Below are 19701 nucleotides of genomic sequence, written 5' to 3'. Positions count from 1 at the left end.
CAAAAATTGACTGAGATATCGTCGAAAAACTGAAAATCACAAAATAGGGCCTTATAAGGCCCCATTTGAACTTAGGGGTCTGAAAATTGGGGAATCTTTGTTGTTTTTCATGCTGAACAAGATAGTCGATCCACTTTTTCAAAATCGTTGGGGGCACTTTTGACCATCTTTATAGGCTAGACCCTTTCTACCAATACAACATTTATACATATTGAATCAATATAAATTTGTGTATATGCGCTAGTAGATACGGGTGTATATAAAGAATGAACAAATAAACTTGTGTAAATGTAGCAATGTTATTTATACAAGTAAAGATTTTTTAAGTGAAAACGTGCACATATAGAAATAGAATAAAATAATATTAAGCTTTGCTATGAACTGATGCTGCATCCATTTCTTTGGCTGTAGATTGTTTATTAGGTGGTTTAGATTCTTCAATATTTCCAAGAATAAGGCAAGGACATTTTTCCTTTAAAGCCGCTCTATATTTTGGGTGACTAAAATACCAATAAATCTGTGATCTTACGGTTAAAATAAATTTATATAGATTACTGAATATATATATATATATATATATATTACCTGAATGCATATACAATGGGATTGTAACAAGCGTTAGTTTTTGCAAATAATGATGCCCATATAGTAAATAAAGGGGTAATATTTTTTCGATAAAAAATTCCTAAATAATTAGTGACCAAATAGGGCGTCCATGCTAAAAACCACAACGATATAGTTGTTATTGCTACCTATAATAAAAAATATGTATCTTGATTTTTTATTTTATAACAAAATTAGCCAATATGATCATAAGGAAATGTTCATTTAATTTAATTTATTTGTATGTAAAATACTAACTTTAGCTAATTTTACTTCCGCACTTTCTCCACTTTGTTCTCCTGAACGCAGAGAACTAACGTTCATTTTTTTTGCTTGTTCTCTCATTCCTCTTTCATGAGCCGCTACAGCCTATAAAAAATACATAAAATTTGAAACAGGTTATAAAAATATTATAGTTCAAAATTAATTTTTAACATTAATTTTTTAGAAAATGTTAATAAACATAATATCTAGAAATATATACCAACAATTGTACACAGAGATTCACAAACGAAATTTCAAGTCGTGAAAGTATTATATGAGAAGAAGTCGATTTATAATAAATTTTATCGTAGAAAAGATACACGAATGATTCAACTACGAAATGATGTGTTGGATGAATACATCAATCGAACGTATAAGAGAGTATTAGACAGATCTATGTAACAACACAAAATTTGTGATCAAGGACCTATGATAGTATAATTTTATATTAAATTTAATGTTCTGTATAGATTGTAACGGGGGAGGTTATCTGAAAAATGGAAAATTTATTTAAGAACAAACTCCCACGATGCAGAGCAAACCGCCGCTCCGTTAAACACGTATGATAGTACGTGTATTCGCCTTAACGTCAGATGATTTATCCTAGTTGTCTTCTATCAACCGGAGTTGAACTCACTTTAAGTCACGTGTCTTGTAACACTCGATGAGATTTAAGTATGAGCGACTTTACTCCTAATCTTCTTAATCCCCTAGAGGTAATCGGATTAAAACCTAAGACTTTTTCAATTACTTAAGCTACTAGGAAAATTAAATGACGAAAACGGCGAATAAATTTAACAGACTTTAATTAATAAAAATCACTACAGTCTTTGTAGGGCCGAAAGACTAACGCACGCGAATAGAATTTTACAATTAACTATGTTCGGTGAGAAAGAGAGAGAGAGAGAGAAGATTCGAATTCTACCGCGAACTAACGTTCGACGCGAACACAAAAAAATAACGCTAACATGATTAGACAAAATACCGAATGTATTTTGTATCGCATATAATGACGGTAGGTGCACCTACCATGCGGTGCAATTACGGTGATCAGCCATAATTGTTGATGCAAAATTATCAACTGCCGCTGCCCTCGATTAAGGAGCTGGGCTACCTTGTACTGCCTCCAATTAGCTACGATACTTCTTCTGCACTGCTGCTGCTTTTTACCTCGGGAATACCGTTGCACTCACGCACGAAATTGTCCCAGAAAACTATATATTCGGCGAAAATAAAGTGCGACACAAATCGGCGGTAAATTCGCGTTTACAGCTGAGGTGTAACTGCTTATTTAAAAGATTGCGCGCCCCCTCTCTCTCTTAATTGTTAGAACTAAGGCGCGAGAAGCAGAATCGCGAACGGATCAATTAATTAAATCGACTACCGTTGCAGCCCCCTCCAAGTCCTGACTACCAGGGCAGGACGAATACCCGCCATTCGCCGCCATCAGGAACCCAAAAAAATAAAGAAGGAAAGGGACCAAATAACAAACTCCCTTCATTATTTTGGCTAATATTATTGCCCTCCAGGGCCTACATTATCATTTGGCCACACCTGGCGCTCGATGTTTCGGGTAGCGTCAGTGTGTAGCCTTCTTCGGGCACCGCTGGGAGTTGGTCACCCAAGGCTCCCCACAGATGTAGCAGCCCCTCAGCTACGATCGAGATTGAGCAGCCTCCCGATCTTGTGTAGGCTACTCAGCAGTTGGAGGGGGCTGCTGGAATCCCACAGTGACGGTCGCACGACCATCTTGTGACCTGACCACGATGGTGGTATCTGGAGCCATACGCCCGTCCATATGGATCGTGAACATTGGTCCAGCGTCAGTAACTCCCGGGGCTCTCTTCTCTTGAGCCGGCGCCGGGAACGCTGCGGGGAACTCCTGTCCTTTGTCCACCGGCAGCAGGGCCTCTCCGTATGCCCTCTAACGCTGAGCCATCTCTGCCCACTCCCCGAGCAGTTCTTCTGCGCCCTGGCGGCTCATGAAGCGTCTCAGGTGCTTTTGCACCTGAAACTGGAGCTCTTGAGCGAACCGCCAGGCACTCTCCACCTCGTTGATCCCCAGACATACGTGTCTAAAATCGAGGAGGAGAGTAGGCTGCTCCGGGATCCGGGAGTGGTTGCAGGCCCATTGCGATGCCCCACAGGTTTCCTGGGTCCTGGGCACTGGCTCGCACTGTCCGACGTCTGGGGTACGCCGGACTTGAGGGTCTGCACCCCCTGGTCCACTGTGGACTTGGCACGCTCGACACTGTCCTGGTCCTCCGTCTGTGTCGAAGCCTCCCGGAAAGCCTTCTTCGGGGCGACCCACGATGAATCCCGGAGAACGTCTGCCACCGAAGCATTGTGGCGCTCCCTCGGGTGGTCCACTCCAACTGGACCCTGGCGAAGTTCCGCAGATCTTCAATTAACTGATTCGCATCAGGGCCCAGTTGCAGATCTAATAGCATCTGCGTGACCACCTCGAAGGTCTTCTCTTCGACGACGATTCTCCGGTCCATCTGTAACATCCAAAACAAAAAATCTCGGATAAAACTCCATGCGCGAAGAAAAACTCTAATATACGCCGCATCCCACCGAGTTATACATTCCCTCGTGATTCTTTGCGGAAACGTCCTGGCCCTAGCCGATTACCGTTCTGGTTTATCGGCCCAACCGTCCTTTGCACGACGTGCACGGTCTTTCGAAGCCTACCTCTCCCTCTTGTTTCGTTCATGGTAGAGTTGTTGCCTCTTCCTGGACCGGTGAACATCTCTAGGACCTTTGGAGGTCGACCTCGACCTCTCTTGGTTGGGGCAGATACTAGTAAATCCGACGTCTTGGTGGGATTATTATCTACGACTGTGAGGGCTGCCAATTTGATCCGCTCGCTTTTTAAATCCCCTCCCGGATCTTCGCACGCATTCGCGGAATCGTTCGCCTCCTCCAACGGCTGGTTGTTTTGCGGCCCGCGAGGATCGATGACTTCCTCGCATTCCTCATCGTCACCCGGACTGTAGTATGGTTTAGGATCTTTAGCATGGAAGAGCTCGGGCAGGATCTCCAGCTGATTGCCTAATCTGTACGTGTTGGAACCACAAACCTCTTCAATCACGTACGGACCGGCATATTTCGGCGCAAATTTGGGTGAAATGCCTTAGGCAGCCGAAGAGAGAATCCTTTTCTTCTTCCAAACCCAATCTCTGACCTTAAACTCGGATTGCCGTCTCTTTCGGTCATAATAAGCCGCCTGACACGCAGCTTCCTCCTTCGACTTGGAGTTGGCCCTCTCCCATAAATTAGGGAGCTTCTTCATATGTTCAGCCCAATCCACCACATCTTGACCCTCCGAACATTCAAGGGCCTGTTGATCTTTGATCCTTCTAAACGTCAAAGGAGGTACCGGCTGACGCCCAAACATGAGCATCGCAGGACTATATCCCGTGGCGCTATGAGTTGCCGAGTTCAACGTGAAGTTGAACTCTGACAGGCATTCATCCCAGCTTTTATGATCACGGCATACGTAAGACGTGTTCATGGTTTTGAGTGTCCTGTTGACTCGCTCTGTGGGATTCGCTTGGAGATGATACACGGGAGTCAAGGCGCGCTGGATGCCGTTCATCCAGAGGTATAAATCAACCTCCTGATTCTTGAATTCGGTTCCATTATCCGACAAGAATACCTCTGGCGCACCAAACATAGTGACAATCCTGCCGTGTAATTCCCTTGCGATTGTCTTCCCATTGGCTTTGCGTATTGCAACACACTCTACCCAGCGAATAAACAAGTCTACAAAGACTTAGATGTACTCAAAACCTCGAGAGCTTTTAGGAAATGCACCAGTGATATCACCGACCACCACCTACCAGGGTCGTGATACTTGTCTACGACCCATCAGCCCGCAAGGTGCTCTTTGTTCCACCTTGCATTGCTGATACACCGGGCAACTCATTACGTACTCCCTGACCTGCTCATACATCTTAGGCCAGTAGTACAAGCGCCTAGCCCTGGAGAACGTACGCTCTCATCCTTGATGTCCTGCTATAGGAGCATCATGGACCTCCTAGAGCAGCTTGTGCCTTTTCTCCCTAGGCACCGCAAGCTTCCACGCTTCGTCGTTGTCGATGGACCCTTCACCGTCCTGATCAGGCTGATAATGATACAGCCTCCCTCCCACTACCTTCCAAGTAGGGTGAGAGTGTGGGTGTTGGCATACTTCCTCGTATTGTTGCAAATACCACGCGTCAGTGGTCTCCGGCCGACTATTTATGGCACTCATTTCAATTCCCTCCTCCTCATAGGCCCTAGACAATGCGTCTGGCACCACATTGAGATTCCCCCTTCGATATTCAATATCGAAGACATTGCCTTGCAATGCTAGCGCCAATCGCGCTAGTCTTCCCGTGGGATTTCTCATATTGTGAAACCGTTTCAGGCAACTATGATCCGTGATGACCCTGAAGTGATTCCCTTCAATGTACGGCCGGAACTTTTCAATAGCCCATACCACTGCCAAGCACTCTTTTTCGGAGACCGTATAATTTCTCTCAGCGCTGTTGAGTGATCGGCTGGCGTATTCTATCCCACGCTCTTCTCCATCGACATCCCGCGTGAGGACCGCCCCGATTCCACTGTCACTGGCATCAGTTTGCAGTATAAACTGACCGTTAGGATCGGAAGATTGCAGTATTGGGGCGGAAGTCATCGCCTCCTGCAACCTCGTGAAAGCTCGCTCTTGCTCCTCCCCCACAAGAGAAACGAACATTCTTCTTTGTCAGGCGGTTTATAGGTTCAGCGATCATGGCAAAGTCGGGTATAAAACGTCTATACCACGAGGTCATTCCCATGAATCGCTTAACCTGTTTGACAGTCTGAGGTGTTGGATACTCCAGTATCGATCGTATCTTCTCGGGATCTGATCTTACTCCGTCCTGGTTCACAAGAACTCCCAAATACCTGACTTCCGTCTTGCAGAAGTGACTTTTGGCTTTGTTGATGGTTAGACCCGCACCCAGAATTCTCTTTAATACCATTTCTAGGTGCCGCTTATGCTCCTCAAAGGACGACGAAACCACAATTACGTCGTTAAAGTAAACAAACACGAATGGATCCATATCCGGGCTTATCACCTTGTCCATCAACCTCTAGAATGTCGCTCCTGCATATGACAGTCCGAAGGGCATTCTCTTGAATTGAAAGTGCCCTAATCCAGGTACTGTAAACGCTGATATCGGATGCGATTCTTCCTTTAGGGGAATTTGATGGTACGCACTGCTCAAGTCCAGAGTAGATATGAACTTTGCATCCCTTATCCGTCTGAGGATGTCGTTTATATATGGTAAAGGGTAGGCATCAGGTTTGGTAATCGCATTTACCTTTTTGTAATTCACGCAAAACCTATATTTTCCATCAGCCTTCTTTACCATTACTGTTGGACTTGACCATCCGCTGGTCGCTGGTTCGATTACATCTTTTTCCAGCATATCTTTAACCAGCGCGTGCATTCCCTCTCGCACTCTATCAGAGACTGGGTAGTATTTCTGTTTGATGGGTCGAGCATTTCCAACATCTATTTCGTGCTCAACCCCCACGGCACAGCCTAAAGCATGACCTCCGTCAGGAATCAATCCATTAACGAGGTCTTCAATTTCCTCTAGCTGTGTTTCCGTCGCCTCCCACAGTCCTACCGGTGCGAGAAATGCCGTACCATCAATTCCAGCCACTTCCTCGTCGGGATCCAAAACTGCTCGGAACTCTTTTATAAAGTTCGCGCCTACGTAGCAGTCCTCCGTGAGCAGTGGCGTAATGGCGACTCTGATTTCCTTCGTGATTCCTCCTACTTTAAAGGGGAACATCACGTGACCAATTATAGGGCATGGGCGCTCATCAGCGAGCCTTGCATTGCCCGCTCTGGTCACATTCAATCCGAGTCCCATCTCCGATGCAAATCTCAGCACTAATTGACCCATGACCGCAGATGAGGCGCAGGTATCATAGAATGCTCTAATTTTAAAGTCACCTATGTCTACCCGCAACCACCACCTGGTCTCATCCTCAGGGTAATATCCACGAGTCACATCTTTGCCTCCCTTCGTCGTGCTTTTCGTGCGTCGACGGTGGGCTTGCTTCTTTTTCGTGTGGAGAGGCTTTCCCTGGAGTCTTCCCCCTCCTCCATAATTTGTATCTGGCCATCTGGTCCTTCCAGAATGACCATTCCTATATTCTACCGAGGGCTGGTATCAGGTTCGATCGCCTTCTGCTCCAACATACTGCTAGGCCCCGGGCTCTCTTGATGCACTTCCAGGACCTGTTTGGATCCCTGGGTCGCCGACAACTTGCTGTTTCCCATCTGCGACCCGCAGCGAGAGGTCGAATCTACTGGAGGCGCGAAGATGACCTCTTCTCTTCGCTCTCCTTGCCGTTTTCCTTGTTGCAATCTGGGCAGAATTTACGACTAAATCCCAGTTTGACATAAGCGGAACACTGGAGAGGCTTGGTGAAGTCGATCTTCCGCCTCTGTCCTTCTCGCCGCTCGCCAGGAGACTTGGGAGAAGGAGAATTTTTCCTTCCCACACGCCATCGGCTCTTACGCTGTTCTGGAGGGCTGCCTTGCTTCTCATTGGCCAACTTGCGCAACATACGCTCGATGCCCTCCAGACGCTCTTCCATCTTCTTATCAGAAGTGGAAGCTTGCGTAGCCAATACCGATGGTTATTCGGTAGGCCTCCTGGCAGGGTTCTCCACGCCCCGTCCGCGCTGCGGATCTCCCTCCTTCTTCGCACGCACCTTCTCTTCGCTGGCCATTGCAGCGGTTAGGGATTTATTACCAGCCGTTCTTCCTCGGCTGGTAAGGGTGCTGAGAGAAGATCATCGAGTTGGAATCGGCGGATACACGTGGACGACGACCGTAAGATAAGGTGTTCTGTACCTCGGTCGCCCTCCTGTTGAACTCGCGCATCGACTTCATCTCGCTCCGACGTAGCTGAATTTGGATGTTTGGAAGGAGGTTGGCATGGAGTAGGTCTAATAACCTCTCCAAGGGCATTGGTGGTTGCAGTCTATTGACAAGAGCCACCAGGTCGGACACGTAGTCTCGCACTAGTTCGTCCTCACCCTGGAACCGGTTCTGAGCTTCCTGCAACAGCCTTTGTTGCTGTTGCGTCTAGTGCCGAACCAATCCCGGGCATCAGCGACGAACTCTGCGTAACTGAGCCACTGGTACTTGTTGTTATCGTACCAGGTCCTCGCGTTACCTTCGAGGATCTCTGATACGGAACAAAGCACTTCGTCATCAGTTAGCCCTGCGCCCACGCGCAGATCTTCCAACCTTGATAGAAACGTATCTACGCTCTGTGCCCTACTGCCCGCAAACCTCAATTTCCATCCGCGGACAATTTTCCTAACATTTCAGGTTGTGGAGAGCCCTGAGGATAGTTGAGGACCGGTGCCAGATGATCCGCTTCGACTCCTCTGTCGAACAGGTGCGGATCGCTCATACTCTTCCGGATCCTCTTCACCTCCTCTTCTTTGAAGGGCTTCCGGTGGGGTGACGTCCTTTCTCCTGGGTAGTGGTTTTAGAGGAGCCGGTGTGCTTCCCAGAATCCCAGAATTGTAGTGACATATCTGTCAAGGATATTCGCCCCCTATTGATAATTCTCAGAGGATGGTCGCTGTTCTCGTCTGCGCTGTGGTTTTCCAACTCGTCACAGACCGTGTCGAGCCACGCTTGTCGGGTGCGCCTCCTGCGCCCCGCCACCTCTTTACTGCGTGTGGTCTCTTCGAAATGTGTGACGGTGTACTCTCCTAGCAACCATCTCCCAAGCCTAGCCGCCTGCTAGATGACACTTCCATCCTTGCGCAGCTTTAAATCCGCCAAGTAGCGTTCGCGCTGTGCGGAGGTCAGCTCTAATGCCTAATTGTCGATTTGAGCAGACAACAGAGCCATCTTGCCTCCGCACGGGTGTAGGATGCGGTCGAGGTTTGAAATTATCGACCTAATCGACCACTACCGCTTCCTATCACCCAAGGTATGAGCGGGGTATACACTATTTAGTGTAACTACCCTTAATGCCTCCTTTTTACAAGGCACAAACTCGCGAGATTATGAGCGCGTGCAGTCTCCGCAAACTATCTATTAATATTATAAAATATCCTACCTGAGGTCGGAGCCAGCTGTTTGCTTGCTCCGCCTGGCTAATATTTTCTGGACTGCACGCTTGGGTCGCGCTCTCTGCCTTTATCGTCGTTCAGGTGCTTCCAACCTCCCTTTATTCACCAAACTATGGCTGAAATGGGTTAACACCTGATTACTCCGAACGACCTGAAATCACTTCGACCTACTAATAATTATCGCTTTCGGCCCTTTTTACAATCAACTTAACAATTTTTAAGTAAAATGTTCGAAGTGATTTCGTTTTTTCCCCAGCAGAGGGCGTACCGCTCTCGATCTCGCGCTACCACCCGCTCAAACCTTCATAAGCCCTCACGCAATCGCCTCTCTCTCTCGTGCGTCGATTACCTTCGACGCACAATCCTATTCGCACGAAACGGGTCTTAATACCAGTTGGGCGCCATGTAACGGGGGAGGTTATCTGAAAAATGGAAAATTTATTTAAGAACAAACTCCCACGATGCAGAGCAAACCGCCGCTCCGTTAAACACGTATGATAGTATGTGTATTCGCCTTAACGTCAGATCATTTATCCTAGTTGTCTTCTATGAAACGGAGTTGAACTCACCTTAAGTCACGTGTCTTGTGACACTCGATGAGTTTTAAGCGTGAGCGACTTTACCCCTAAACTTCTTAATCCCCTAGAGGTAAGCAGATTAAAACCTAAGCCTTTTTAATTACTTAAGCTACTAGGAAAAATGACGAAAACGGCGAATAAATTTAACAGACTTTAATTAATAAAATTCACTACAGTCTTTGTAGGGCCGAAAGACTAAGAATGCGGAAACTAAAAGAAAGTATAGAAGGAGGAAACGAGAAGCAAAGAGGAACAGAAGCAGGTAATAAGGAAGAAGTAGAGTATATGAGACAAAAAATGGATAGAGAAAGTAGGATAAAGAATATAATGATGACAGACTTAGAGGGTGGTTTAAGATGGGAAAGGAAGGGAGAGGCAGAGGACTGGTTAAGGGAGGAACTAGAACTGAAAGGGGAGATAGTGAATCTGAGAAGAATAGGAGGGACAGCGGGGAGGAGGGATCGGGAAGAAAGATGAAAAAAGATGTGACAAATTAGATGCGCATCATGGGAACAAAAAGAAGTAATTATGAAGGGAAAAAAAGCTGGGACAGAAAAAGATCTACATAGATCAGAATTGGACGTGGAAGCAGAGGAAGATAAGAGGGAAAGTAAGAAGGAGAGCGAGAGGAATAAAAAGTAAAGGTAAAGAGGTAAAGATGTGGCATAACGGGGTGAAGTCAGAGGAAGAAGAATGGTGGTGGAGCGAGAAAGAGGGAAAAATGGTAGGAAAAAAGGAGGAAGAGTTTCGAAAACAATACGGAAAAAGAGAGAGAGGAGAAAGGGAGAGAGAGGGAAGAGAGGCAGTAAAGATACTATTCTGGAACGTGGCGGGGATTAGAAGCATGGAGGAAGACGACTGGGAATATGTTAGGGAATTCGATATAATAGAGCTAACGGAAACTTGGGTGAAGAGGCAAAGGGCAAATACTGGAGTGGTAAAGCAACTGAAAGGGTATAACATAGAGTAGAGAGACTCAAGAACGAAAGGAAGAAGAAGGGGGAGAGAAATAGGGAGAGGAATAATGGCGGTACTAGAGAGAAAAGGGATGAGTAAGGTTTGATGGAAGACAAGTGAAGTAAAAGCAGGAAAAATAAATCGGAGGGAGGAAATACATGATAGCAACGATGTATATGCAACGTGAGAAAGAGAAAAACTATGAATACCTAAGTGAAGAGATAGAGAAAAACAGAGAAAAAACAATAATAATAGGAGGAGACTTCAATGCAAGAACAGGAAATGAAGGGAGAGAATGGGATACAAAAGAAAACGTAGAAGAACTAAAGACCAAGGATAAAGTGTTAAACGCAGAGGGAGAAGAAATGATAAAATTGTTAGGAGAAATGGGTTTAGTGATAACGAAATGGTAGAAAATAATGAGATGAAGAGGGAGAAATAACATATATAGGAGCGAGAAGAATGTCAACGATACATTATGTAGTAGGTAACGAGGAAGGTGATGAGGCGATAAAAAGGGTTCAAATAAAAGAGATGATAAAGTCGGACCAGTTACCAGTAGGAGTGGAATTGGGTGATAAAATAGTAGAAGAAAGAACAGAAGAGGAAGAAGAAATGATAGACGACTGGAGCGAAGAAGGTATAAGAGTGTATCAGAGATGGATCGACGCAATAGAGGGAACAGAAAAAAGGAAAGAGATAAATAACAGAGTGAGGAACGCAGTCGTAAAAAAGAAGATAAGGAAAAAAAAGGATCGAAAAAAGGCTGGTGGAGAGAAGAATGTAGGATAAAAAGGACTAGGGTGATGGCAGAGTTAAATAAGGTAAGAAAAGGGGAAGGAGACAGAGACAAATACCTAGAAGCAAAGATAGAATATAGAAAGGAAATAAGAAAAGCACAAGAAGTTGAGGGAAAAAGAGTGGCAGAAGAAATAAGAAAAGATAAGACGAGGAGAAAATTCTGGGATAAAGTGAATTGCAATAGGAAGAAAAGAATTGCATTAGATGAAAACATAGGAAAAGAAGAATGGTTAAAGCACTTCAAAGAATAATTGGAAGAGAAAGAAAAGGAAGAAAGTAAAGAGGAAGAGACCGAAGACAGCGAAGGAGAGGAAGGTAAAGAAATCAAAGTAAGAGAAGTAGAAGAGGTAATAAGAAGAATGAAAAAGAAAAAGGCGACAGGAAAAGATGGTATAGCAAATGAAGCATGGATGGAAGACACGGAAGGCTTGTCAAAAGGTATGACAAATTGCTTAATGGAATATGGAACGGAGAAGGATACCCGAAAGAATAGAGGAAGGGAATAATAGTACCAATATATAAGAAAGGGAGGAAAGAAGAAGTAAAAAACTACAGAGGAATAACGCTGATGGACACGGGATATAAAGTATATGCGGAAATACTGAGGAAATAGCTGGAAAGAGAACTGGATGCAAAAAAACGATAAGTGATACGCAGATGGGATTCAGGACGAAAAGAGGAACAATGGACGCAATATATATATTAAAAACAATAATAGGGAAGGAAATAAGGGAAAAAGGAAGAAAACTGTACGTATTCTTTGCCGACATGAAGGTTGCTTTTGATAAAATAAAGAGGAAGAAAATATGGGAAATCATGAAAGAGAAAGGGATAAATGGAAAAATCAAGAAAAGAATAGAAAAAATATATATAAAAAAACAGAGAGTAAGGTAAAAGTTGGAGGAGAAATAATTGGGGAGTTTGAGACTTACAAAGGCGTAAGGCAAGGGTGCCCTTTGAGCACCACGCTATTTAATCTTGCCTTCGCCGACCTGGAAGTGAAGATCAAGCAGGTGCAGGAAGGAGGGATAGTGATAGGAAAGAAGAAAATATGGACATTAGGATACGTAGATGATATAGTGATGATGGCAAAGAGTGAAAGTGGAATGAAAGCAATGCTGAAAAAATTAAAAAGTTACCTGGAAGAAAGGGGATTAGAAGTAAATGTAGGAAAATCAAAGATGATAAAATGCTGGAGAGGAGGAGGAAGGGGGAAGGAAGAAGAATTCGAATGAGAAGGTAAGAAGATAAAATTGGTTAAAGAGTACAACTACTTGGGATATGTGATAAGTAGAATTAACGGAAATAAAAAGCTGATAAAGAAGGTAGAAGGGAAAATAAATATGGGACTCGGAAGACTATGGGGGTTCGGAGAAAAGCTATTTAGCGAAAATTGGGAGTTAAGAATGAACCTGTTCGACGCACTGGCGAAAAGCGTGATTATGTATGGAGCAGAAATCTGGAGATGGAAGAGATATGAAGAAATAGTGAGATTACAACTAAAATACATAAATTGGGTATTGTGATTAGATAGAAACACGCCAAGTTACTTAATATGATAGGAAACAGGAAGACAAGAAATGAAAGAAACAGCATTAGAAAGAGCAATGAGGTAGGAAAACAAAATATGAGAAGAAAGAAATGGTTCAATAAAAAAACAAGTATGGAGATAACTAAAGGAATGTGGAAAGAAATGAAAAAGTTGAAAAGGGTAAGAGAGAGAGAGAGAAAAAGCTAGAAAAAAGTAAAATATACAGAGAGAGGGAAGAGGGAGACAAAATGAGATAAGAGTTTTGGGAAGAAATAAGAGAAGAGCTAGAGAAAAAAGAAGAAAAAGAACTAGAAGAAAAGTTAGAAAAGTCAAGATACATAAAGGATTGGAAAGAACTGAAAGAAGAAATGAAAAAGTATAGATTAAAGGAAATTTAAGGACAGGGAAGAATAAAAGGCCTACAAATAAGGGAAAGGTTTAGTTTAGGTAATGAAACGAGAGAAAGCAGGTATTGGGAAAAACAAGAAAATAAGAGATGCAGAATGTGTATAAAAGAGGAAGAAAATTGGAAGCACACAGTAGAAAAATGTGAAAAAAGTAAAAAGGAAGGGGAAGAATGGGAAAAAATAATAATAGGAAGCAAAGAAAAGATAGCGTGGATAATGAAGCTAAAATGGAAAAGAAGAAGAAACGAAGAAGAGAAAGAAAAAGGAAAACAAGAAGAAAAAATTATAATACACTAAGGAAAATAAGTGAGGCTGAGGAAATGAAAAGCAGAGGGAGCAATAGGAAATGAGAAAAAAGTGTCAAAGCCCTAATAAGGAGAAAGACAGGTGAGATGATTAGCAAGAAAGAGAGCAAAAGTAAAAGAAAGGCAAAAAAGTAGCAAAAGAAGAAGTCGAAAAAAAATAAGCAAGAAAGAAAGAAACATAAGAGTGGAAAAGGCAGATCTCGAAGAGAGAGAGAGGAAGAGAAGATTAAGCAACTGAAAAATAGGAAGAAAGGCTGAACAGATAGGCACAGAAGACATAGACACAAGATTTGCAGACACACCTACATACACACACAAAACACATACATTAGCAACTACACAAACTGGGCACGAGACATGAGACGAGAGTGAAGTAGGAAATGTAAAGCAAAATGTAACAAAAGTTGAGATAAAATTATATATATATATGAGAGTATGTCGTCTGAATATGAAGAAAGTAAAAGATGGTTTAATGAATCCCACGTAGATTGAAAAGAGTACTACGGAAAATTTCATTAAACGATAAATTTTCGTTTAATGATCAGCTAGGAAATTGTTGAAAAACACAGATATTTTATGTAGAATTTCTGAAAGTCATGGTGGTGGTTATGTGAAATATTTCCAATGTTGTCAAGATTTTTCGTTGATTATCAATTCTAGTTTTTCAAATATCCTTCATGCCAAGTTTCAAGATAATAGAATTAATTTTAAAAACGACTATGAACTTTTTAATGTTAATATTATTCCTAAAATTTATGTAGTAATTCAATATATACTATACTTTTGTTTAAAATATGAAAGAATTCTCTTTCATATTTAGTTTTATGGATAACCGTATAACGGGCTATAGAGTTCGTTAATTCAGATTTTGGAAAAAAAAATAGAAAAAATATAAGCTTGATAGATTACATCTTAATTACTCTAAATACCTATTGAAAGCGATTCATGAATATAACAGTGGTCTTTTTTAAATTTAGTATATAAGAAAACTATTTTTTTTAAAGTGTCGAGGAGAGGAAATCTTCATGAGACACCTACGAGTTGGCGGTAGGGTTGGGTAGTGTGGAATTCATCTCAGTGTTATAAGGTGACTACCAACATTTCTCTCTTTTATCTATGGTTTAGTGCCCTAGGACTGGTGACCATGAGCAGGGATTTGAGTTGGTACTAGAGGATGGTGAAATTGGGACCTCTAGGAGATTAGAGGTGCAGTACGCAGAAGCGAGGCTAGAGTTTTTAAGGGAGAGGTTTAAAGCATGGGATCAAGGAGCAGGGTTTGGGGGCTATATCCTTTCGGTTGCTTTCGCAGGTAGCTAGGCATTTTGATGGAAGGGTTTGGGTGGAATGTGATTGATTTTCGGAGATTAGATACGTATAGGGCCGCTGCTGTTGGGAGAGAGGGAAATCCGGTTTCTTTCAGAATTTGGGCTATTCTGATGTACCAGGGAATATTGAGGGCATTGCGCAGGATGCGCATGTAGGTGCCGTTTAATCTGTTTATGGAGGAGGAGGTTCCCCAGACGGGGATAGGGTTCCCCAAATGGGAATGGAATAAGAAACTATTGTGTACATAGACATATAAAGCATGTAGACCATCGATCGCTTTAATCTTTGATGTGCTAATGTTCCTATTAATAGGATCACGTGGAAAAGTGACGCCAGACGCTCCGCTCTGCAATACTTTTGGCGCGCTCAACCTTGCCGTTTGAAATATAACGTGGAAAGTAATGCTTTTAAAAGTAATTTTTGAATATTAAAAATAAAATTCAAATGTAGCGTTAAATGAAATAACTTATAATTTTATAAAAAATTAAGCTAGCTCCCTTGCGACTACAATACTCGTAATATGCGTGAACGTAAAGAAATAAACTGTCGATAATCTAGCCCTGGTTAGAATAGCTGGCTCTGTCTTGCTCTCTCTCTCTCTTTCTCTCTCTCTCTCTCGCAGCCTCGCTCTTTCGCTGTTGCCCTGGTGAGCGTTTGAAAGTTACGAACCGATACCGATAATCGTACCGCTTTATTTCAGGGCCAATACATGAGCATGGCATCGTCATTGGGAGCCAATTGGGAGCGAGAACGACTGCAGCAAGAAGAAGAGAGAGAGATTGACGCGTCGCGAGTGGAGAGTGAGCGAGCGCGAGTGACCCGCGGCGATCCGCTCGCGAGAGCGAAGCCGCCAGCGTTGTTCGAGCCGACGCGCGAACGGTTGCGGAGAGAGTTTGAGCCGAGATCTTGAGATATATGGATCTATTTAACGGCCGAGCGTGCGCACGTGAGAGAAAGCCGAATAGTCAGATCAAGACAAAGAAGTTAAACAACGCCAAGCAGAGTACAGCATGAAGAGGATTTCCAACGACCCTTGGAGGATCGTGGAATCCATTCGAGCCTGCCACAAGCCTGCCAGCAGTTCCTACAGTATTTTCTACCAACAGCAGCATTAGCAGCATTTTCGGCCAGCAGCTCCAGCAGCAGTTCCTGCCAGAAGCACTAGTAGCGATTCCTGCCAGCAGCCTTCACCAAGTCAGGTCGTCTCTCTCTCTCTTTCTTTCTCTCTCTATTCGCGAGGGTACGACTAGTCGGCGAAGTGCTCGCGACCTTCCGCGAGCACGGCGAAATCGACAAACAAAACGAGTCCCTCCTTTTATTGTCCCTCCAAATTATTGTAACGTGCCCCCGTGCGATTGTCCGCACGAGCGCAGGCATACGGCTACCGGGGACGACGCGTGAATTCACGTCGTCGCTCTTTTATTGTTAAGCGTAGAGGAATAAATATTGTTAACGGTTATCGGAAGCGATTACTCTGTGCGCCCGTCATTTCTTTCCTCTCAATCCGAAGCCCAAAACGTCAATTTAGTAACGAGGCCCTTCATCACCGTTCAGAGTAGCGAAAGAACCTTACCTTTCCCCTTTTTTAAATAATTTGTGATACGGCGCTTGGGCATGGGCCCTTGCATAGCTCGTAGGAAGTACCTTTCCCCAAAACGCGTTAAATTTTAATCATTAGTGTCATAGGTATATTTTTATAATAAAGAAACGATAAAGTTGTTATGGTCAAATTTTTTTACCAGTATTTTAAGCACGTGATACACCCACTACTAAGTTCGGTCTCTGCAGCGGTAATCACGTTGTTTAAAGCACGGATCTTTTTGCTACGTATGCATATAGCTCGCCGGTTCGAATCTCCATCGAGGATTGAATATTTTTTTTCGGGAAAGTATAATACAACTATCTTGATATATTTTTTCAGCACTTTATACTCGTAAAGTAAATTAAAATTACATTCGTTTACATTTAGACAAGCTGTAGATTTGGTGCAGTGAAACGTTGGTTCAATGATTTCGAGACAATGCTATTCGACCGAACTGTCGAATTTATTGAACGTGAAGATTGTTGTTTTGTTTCAGGATCATAACCATAAACCCATGATTCATTACCTGTAATAACTTTTCTAAGCACATTATCATCATTATTGACCATTTCCAGGTTGTCCAGAGCGATTTCTAAGCGAATGTTCTTCTGCTCCGCTGTGAGCAATTTTGGGATGAATTTCGCACATATGCGTTTCATTCCTAAATTTTTGGGTAAAATTTCTAAAATGATAGTTTTTGGTATCCCAAGGTCTTCTTCTAGTTTTCGCACAGTCATACGACGATCTTGTTCGATTGCAAGTCGCACTCGTTCAATATTATCTGCGGTTTTTGTCGTCGAAGATCGGCCGGAACGAAAATCACTATCGACAGAAGTGCGACCATCCTTGAACCGTTTATACCACTCTTTTATTCGTGTTTTGATCATACACTCGCTTCCGAAGGCCTTTTGCATCATTTTAATAGTTTCCGAACTCGTTTTTCCGAGTTGAAAGCAAAATTTGATGCATATTCGTTGATCTTGTTTTTCAGTCATTTTTGACAATATCAAAATCCGACGAACGCGAAAAAGGCACTGTAAACAAAGACTCGCTGCCCATGAACTATACGTCCGGCAGGTGTCAGTAAGTAACCAATAGATTCGTGAGACTTTACTGTTGACGTTTCTGTCCGGTAGAGGTCGCTCGAACACTATGGCGCGAAGATATAAACGTAAGCCCGAGACTTTGCGAACAGACCTTGTAAACTGATAAATGGTGTATTATATTGATATTGGATTTTTTAAGTTTTTTATTTACCTTTAATGAGTCAATACAATGAATCTCCATCATAAGCATCATTCAAAACATTGATAAACAATGTGTACAAAAATTAGTCTGGGGATACAGGCCATTCGACAAGGTATTTTTAGTATGCCATTTACATTTAATGCGATTCATTGTTTTATTTATTCGTGAATCTCCGCACAGCGTAGATGTATGATGTAAGTTAAATATGTCATCTCGATTGGTTGTTTTTACGTATTCCCTATGTAATAATGTACGTATCATCTATGCTACCCATTGTTAGCTGGAATCCGAAGCGCGCGACAGAGTAAGAGAGGCATAGCGTGAGAGAGAGAGAGAGAGAGAGAGAACGGCACCAATCTTGCCTGCTGCCCTCCTAGTTAATAGCGGTGTATTCCTTGATCACGTCACCGATTCTTCTCACCGTCTCTCTTTCCTCCGTAGTTACTTTTGTCGTCGCTGTTATTATTGTTATCGTCGTTTTCGCCCGCTATCGTTGCTGTTGTTGCACTCGCTGCTGTTGCTGTTGCTAGGTGCCGCTTGCTGCTGTTGAGCAGTCCTGCCAACAACAATGATCGCTCACGCGCGCACCCATGTTACCCCGTCAGAAGCCTTACAAATACCGGTGTCGGATATTCTTGAAGAACAGCTGGGTGCGACTCAGCCAATAATACCAAAATCAGTCGTCCGCACACCGAGCATATTTCCTCGATAATCGTCGGTGAGGTCGCGGGAAACCTTCAGGAAAAACGGATAAAAAGGCGTGTGTGATGGCGCTCTGCAAAGAAGTGCTGATAATGCCCGAAAAATTAGCGCGAGAGTACGCGCACAACTTGCAGTTCCATTTTTTATCTCTCTTCTCTCTTTTGTCTCTCTCTTCTCTCTTTTGTCTCTCTCTTCTCTCTTTTGTCTCTCTCTTCTCTCTTTTGTCTCTCTCTTCTCTCTTTTGTCTCTCTTTTCTGTCTGTCTGTCTCTCTCTCTCTCTTCTATCTCTCTTTCTCTCTCTTCTGTCTCTCTTCTCTCTTTTATCTCTCTTTCTCTCTCTTCTGTATCTCTTCTCTCTTATATCTTTCTATTCTCTCTCACACTCTTCTACCTCTCTCCCATCTTTACCACTCTCTTTTTCTCTGCCACTTCAGCGCCCCTCTGCCGCTCCAGTCCAGAAAATAAACAAGCCAGCATGAGTATGTGCTCAACATATGTACACTAGCAGCTTGGCGTGATGCACAGACATTAGAGAGAGCTCAACGACTGAATACGGACCGTATCGTGATTTTTTGACACGGCCTCTCCAAAGTAATCGACTCATTCCACAGGATTGGGGGTTGTCTTCCGCTCTAGACGTCCGGGCGCCTTGCCTGGGCTGAGCCATTCTGTCTGGCTTTGCACGCCAGTAATAACACCCGAGACACAGACGGCAACCCGCCGGCCGCGAGGGCGCTAGCTGATACGAAAAACAAGCAAAATATAATGGAGAGGCGTCCAGCCTTCTTCTTCCTCGAGGGCAGAGGTACATTTCAGTCTCCATAGCCCGCTATAGGGTAAAACATCGACCGCCGAACTGCACCAGAAGGAGCAGTTTACGCGGCATACTCGCATTGGTCAGCAAGAAAAGTTAGCTGCCGCTCTCCTGAACGCTAAAATTCTAGACACGTAAACCCTAGAATCCCGTAACTTCCGACGTCATAACCTTAGACTTTTATACTCTAATTTCCTCAAACCTCGAGTCTTACAATCCACGTCGCCATAACTTGAAATACTTATATCCGGATTGCCATAACCCGCGAGTCCTTTTACCAGCGATGTTATAACCTCAGAGCCTTATAACCTAATTTTCTCAATCCTTGAGCATTGAAACTTGTGATGCTATAATTTAATATTATTGTTTATTAGAAAAGTTTTTAATTCAAAACTTTTTTGAACTAATCCATTTGCTTTTCAAAGAAATATTTCA

At 43.3% G+C, this 19701-nt stretch overlaps 1 protein-coding gene across 3 annotated transcripts in view; it reads right to left on the bottom strand.

Moving 5' to 3' along the window:
* Nucleotides 1–321: 321 nt before the first annotated feature.
* Nucleotides 322–19701, bottom strand: part of LOC131663390 (rhodopsin-like) — an 833111-nt gene continuing 813731 nt past the window's right edge. For all 3 annotated transcript variants that reach the window (XM_058933786.1, XM_058933783.1, XM_058933794.1), the window contains exons 7-9: nucleotides 862–972; nucleotides 586–752; nucleotides 322–500 (exon numbers count right to left, since the gene is read on the bottom strand). In XM_058933786.1, the coding sequence (XP_058789769.1) occupies nucleotides 365–500; nucleotides 586–752; nucleotides 862–972 (414 nt within the window). In that variant the 3' untranslated portion in view covers nucleotides 322–364. The remainder of the gene's footprint in view (nucleotides 501–585; nucleotides 753–861; nucleotides 973–19701) is intronic.

Source organism: Phymastichus coffea, unplaced genomic scaffold, assembly GCF_024137745.1.
Source record: "Phymastichus coffea isolate CEN01 unplaced genomic scaffold, Cenicafe_Pcof_1.1 PCOF00002, whole genome shotgun sequence".
NCBI classification, from domain to species: domain Eukaryota; kingdom Metazoa; phylum Arthropoda; class Insecta; order Hymenoptera; family Eulophidae; genus Phymastichus; species Phymastichus coffea.
This window is presented reverse-complemented; position numbering and strand designations above follow the sequence as displayed.